Source organism: Rhagoletis zephyria, unplaced genomic scaffold (assembly GCF_001687245.7).
Source record: "Rhagoletis zephyria isolate East Lansing unplaced genomic scaffold, Rhagoletis_zephyria_1.1 Rzeph_scaffold_09235, whole genome shotgun sequence".
NCBI classification, from domain to species: Eukaryota; Metazoa; Arthropoda; class Insecta; order Diptera; family Tephritidae; genus Rhagoletis; species Rhagoletis zephyria.
In genome coordinates, this window is record NW_016166314.1 from 1 (window position 1) to 1991 (window position 1991).

The 1991-nt window shown below is 34.8% G+C and overlaps 1 protein-coding gene across 1 annotated transcript in view; it reads right to left on the bottom strand.

Annotated features, from left to right (window-relative positions):
- Nucleotides 1-6: 6 nt before the first annotated feature.
- The window catches only part of LOC108375627 (lysine-specific demethylase 7A-like), a gene marked incomplete at its 3' end in the record, with an annotated part of 12145 nt that continues 10160 nt past the window's right edge, over nt 7-1991 (bottom strand). The window contains exon 2 of the mRNA XM_017631772.1: nt 7-235. Coding sequence (XP_017487261.1) covers nt 7-235 — 229 coding nt within the window. The remainder of the gene's footprint in view (nt 236-1991) is intronic.

Sequence of the window (1991 nt, forward strand, 5' to 3'; positions counted from 1 at the left end):
TCCAACCTTCCTTCCAAGTGACTTTCTTCTTCCAAAAGCCCGGATCGTGATGGTGCTCATGGTGCTCATGATGATGATCGTGCACTTCATGTACTTCGTGGTGAGCATCGTGATCCCAGCCGATGCGTTGCTGGGCGACGGTGACGCTGCTCGCTTGCGATTCGGCGGTTTGTTGATCGATCAACGCCTTGCCGGCGACAAGTGTGAGGAGGGAGAGCGTGCCGAGGGCACAAAACTGTGAAGGAGAAAGAGAAAAGAGAGAAAGTGTGAAAGAGATCGTTATATGAGCACGAAAAAATAATAAGGAAAATTTTTTAGTAAAAAATTGACGCAACATACATACATACATATGTATTTGAAAACGTCCTAGCTCAGTTATATGAATTAGATGATAATATTTATGAAGCCACTTTTAAAGTAGTGACGCAATAAAATTTCTCAAAATGGGATCAAGATTGCAATGTAAATTTCCTTTTTGACAAATTTTGTAATTTATCTGTATAAACCCATAGCTGGAAATAGTTAAGGAATGGATAATTATCGAAATCCGGCCAAATTCATTTCTATGTATAGTATTCGAGAAAAATAAACAAAGAGCAATCAAAACATGGTGCACCAGTGGCTAAAGAGGTCATTGTCTGACTCAGCTAATGATTGAGGTCACTGCGGAGTTTAGCGCAGACTGTTGATGCTGATAATGCCGGGTTTTGACTGCAGAGACATAACAAAATGATTGCGTGCAGGTAAAATGATGTAATTTCTTTAAAAGGTAATTAATATATTAAAAAATGGCAGAAAAGGTACGGCGTAGGTGGCCGTTGGGCCAGCAGTAAGGAGAAGAGCAAAACAAAAATGAAAAAGAGCTAAAATAAAAAAAATAGGTTATGGTTATTACTACTTTCATAACATTTTAATGGGTTTAATATGTAAATTAAAAATAAAATACAAATATATGCAGAAATTAGATAACAAAAGTGAAGGTCATACTGTTCCGGCAAAAAATAGTTTTCGTATGCTATGTGTAAATACATAGATACAAATGTCTATACGCATCAAAAGAAGAAATGGAGTAAAATTTGCATTGAAATGTAGTGGTAATTACCACATATATATTTCAAAAAACGAGAGACGAATTGTTTTGTAGTCCAAATTTGGTTACTTACATACATACATATATAGCAAAGTGTATTTTTTTTTCCAAATTGTAAACATTCAAAACAGAAGATATAGAGATTTATGTGGGGACCTCATGAAATTTTCTCAAATTCATATATTTTTTGCAAATTAAGCCATATATTTTTAGGGATTTCTCTAATGACAAACTACGTAAATCATATATGGAAATGTGTAGCTCAAACCCCGTAAAACTTGCGTAAAAGAAGCCGCGAATTTTTAAACCGCCTTTCGAGCTATGAAGCGCAGCCAAATTAGATTTAGGTGTTGGTTTTGAAAACACATTAAAACCAGGTCTAAGCAAAGATAACAAACATTGCCGTTCTCACGACAGTCGGGTCTATGTAATCGGAACGATCCGGATTTATAGCTGGCCAATCACTGCCACTCCAGCATTATTTCCAAAAAACTCTTTAGGTAATATATATGCTGGTACAACAACAACAACAACACTGTGGGTAATATGGAGCAAAATAAAAAAAATTCTCATACAAAAAATTTGATTTTAGGGAATTTTCGGAGCGCGTTGTAGACCCCTAAAAATGGTTTTGTTTAAAAATATTTTTTACATAAAATTAGTCGGGAAATCCATATAGCCCATTTTCGAAAATACTAGATTAAAAAAGTAAAACAAATTATAAGGGCATTTCCAATACCTGTTTGCCCTTGTAAACTAAAAACTTTATTTTTAATATTTTTTATTGAGCTTTGTACCACGATTGTTTATTAGGAAAAATTGAAAAAGCAACAAAGTCTAAGCGGTAGAAGTTATAGCACTATTTCGGAGATCACCACATCTCCTCATCAGACTTCTTTTT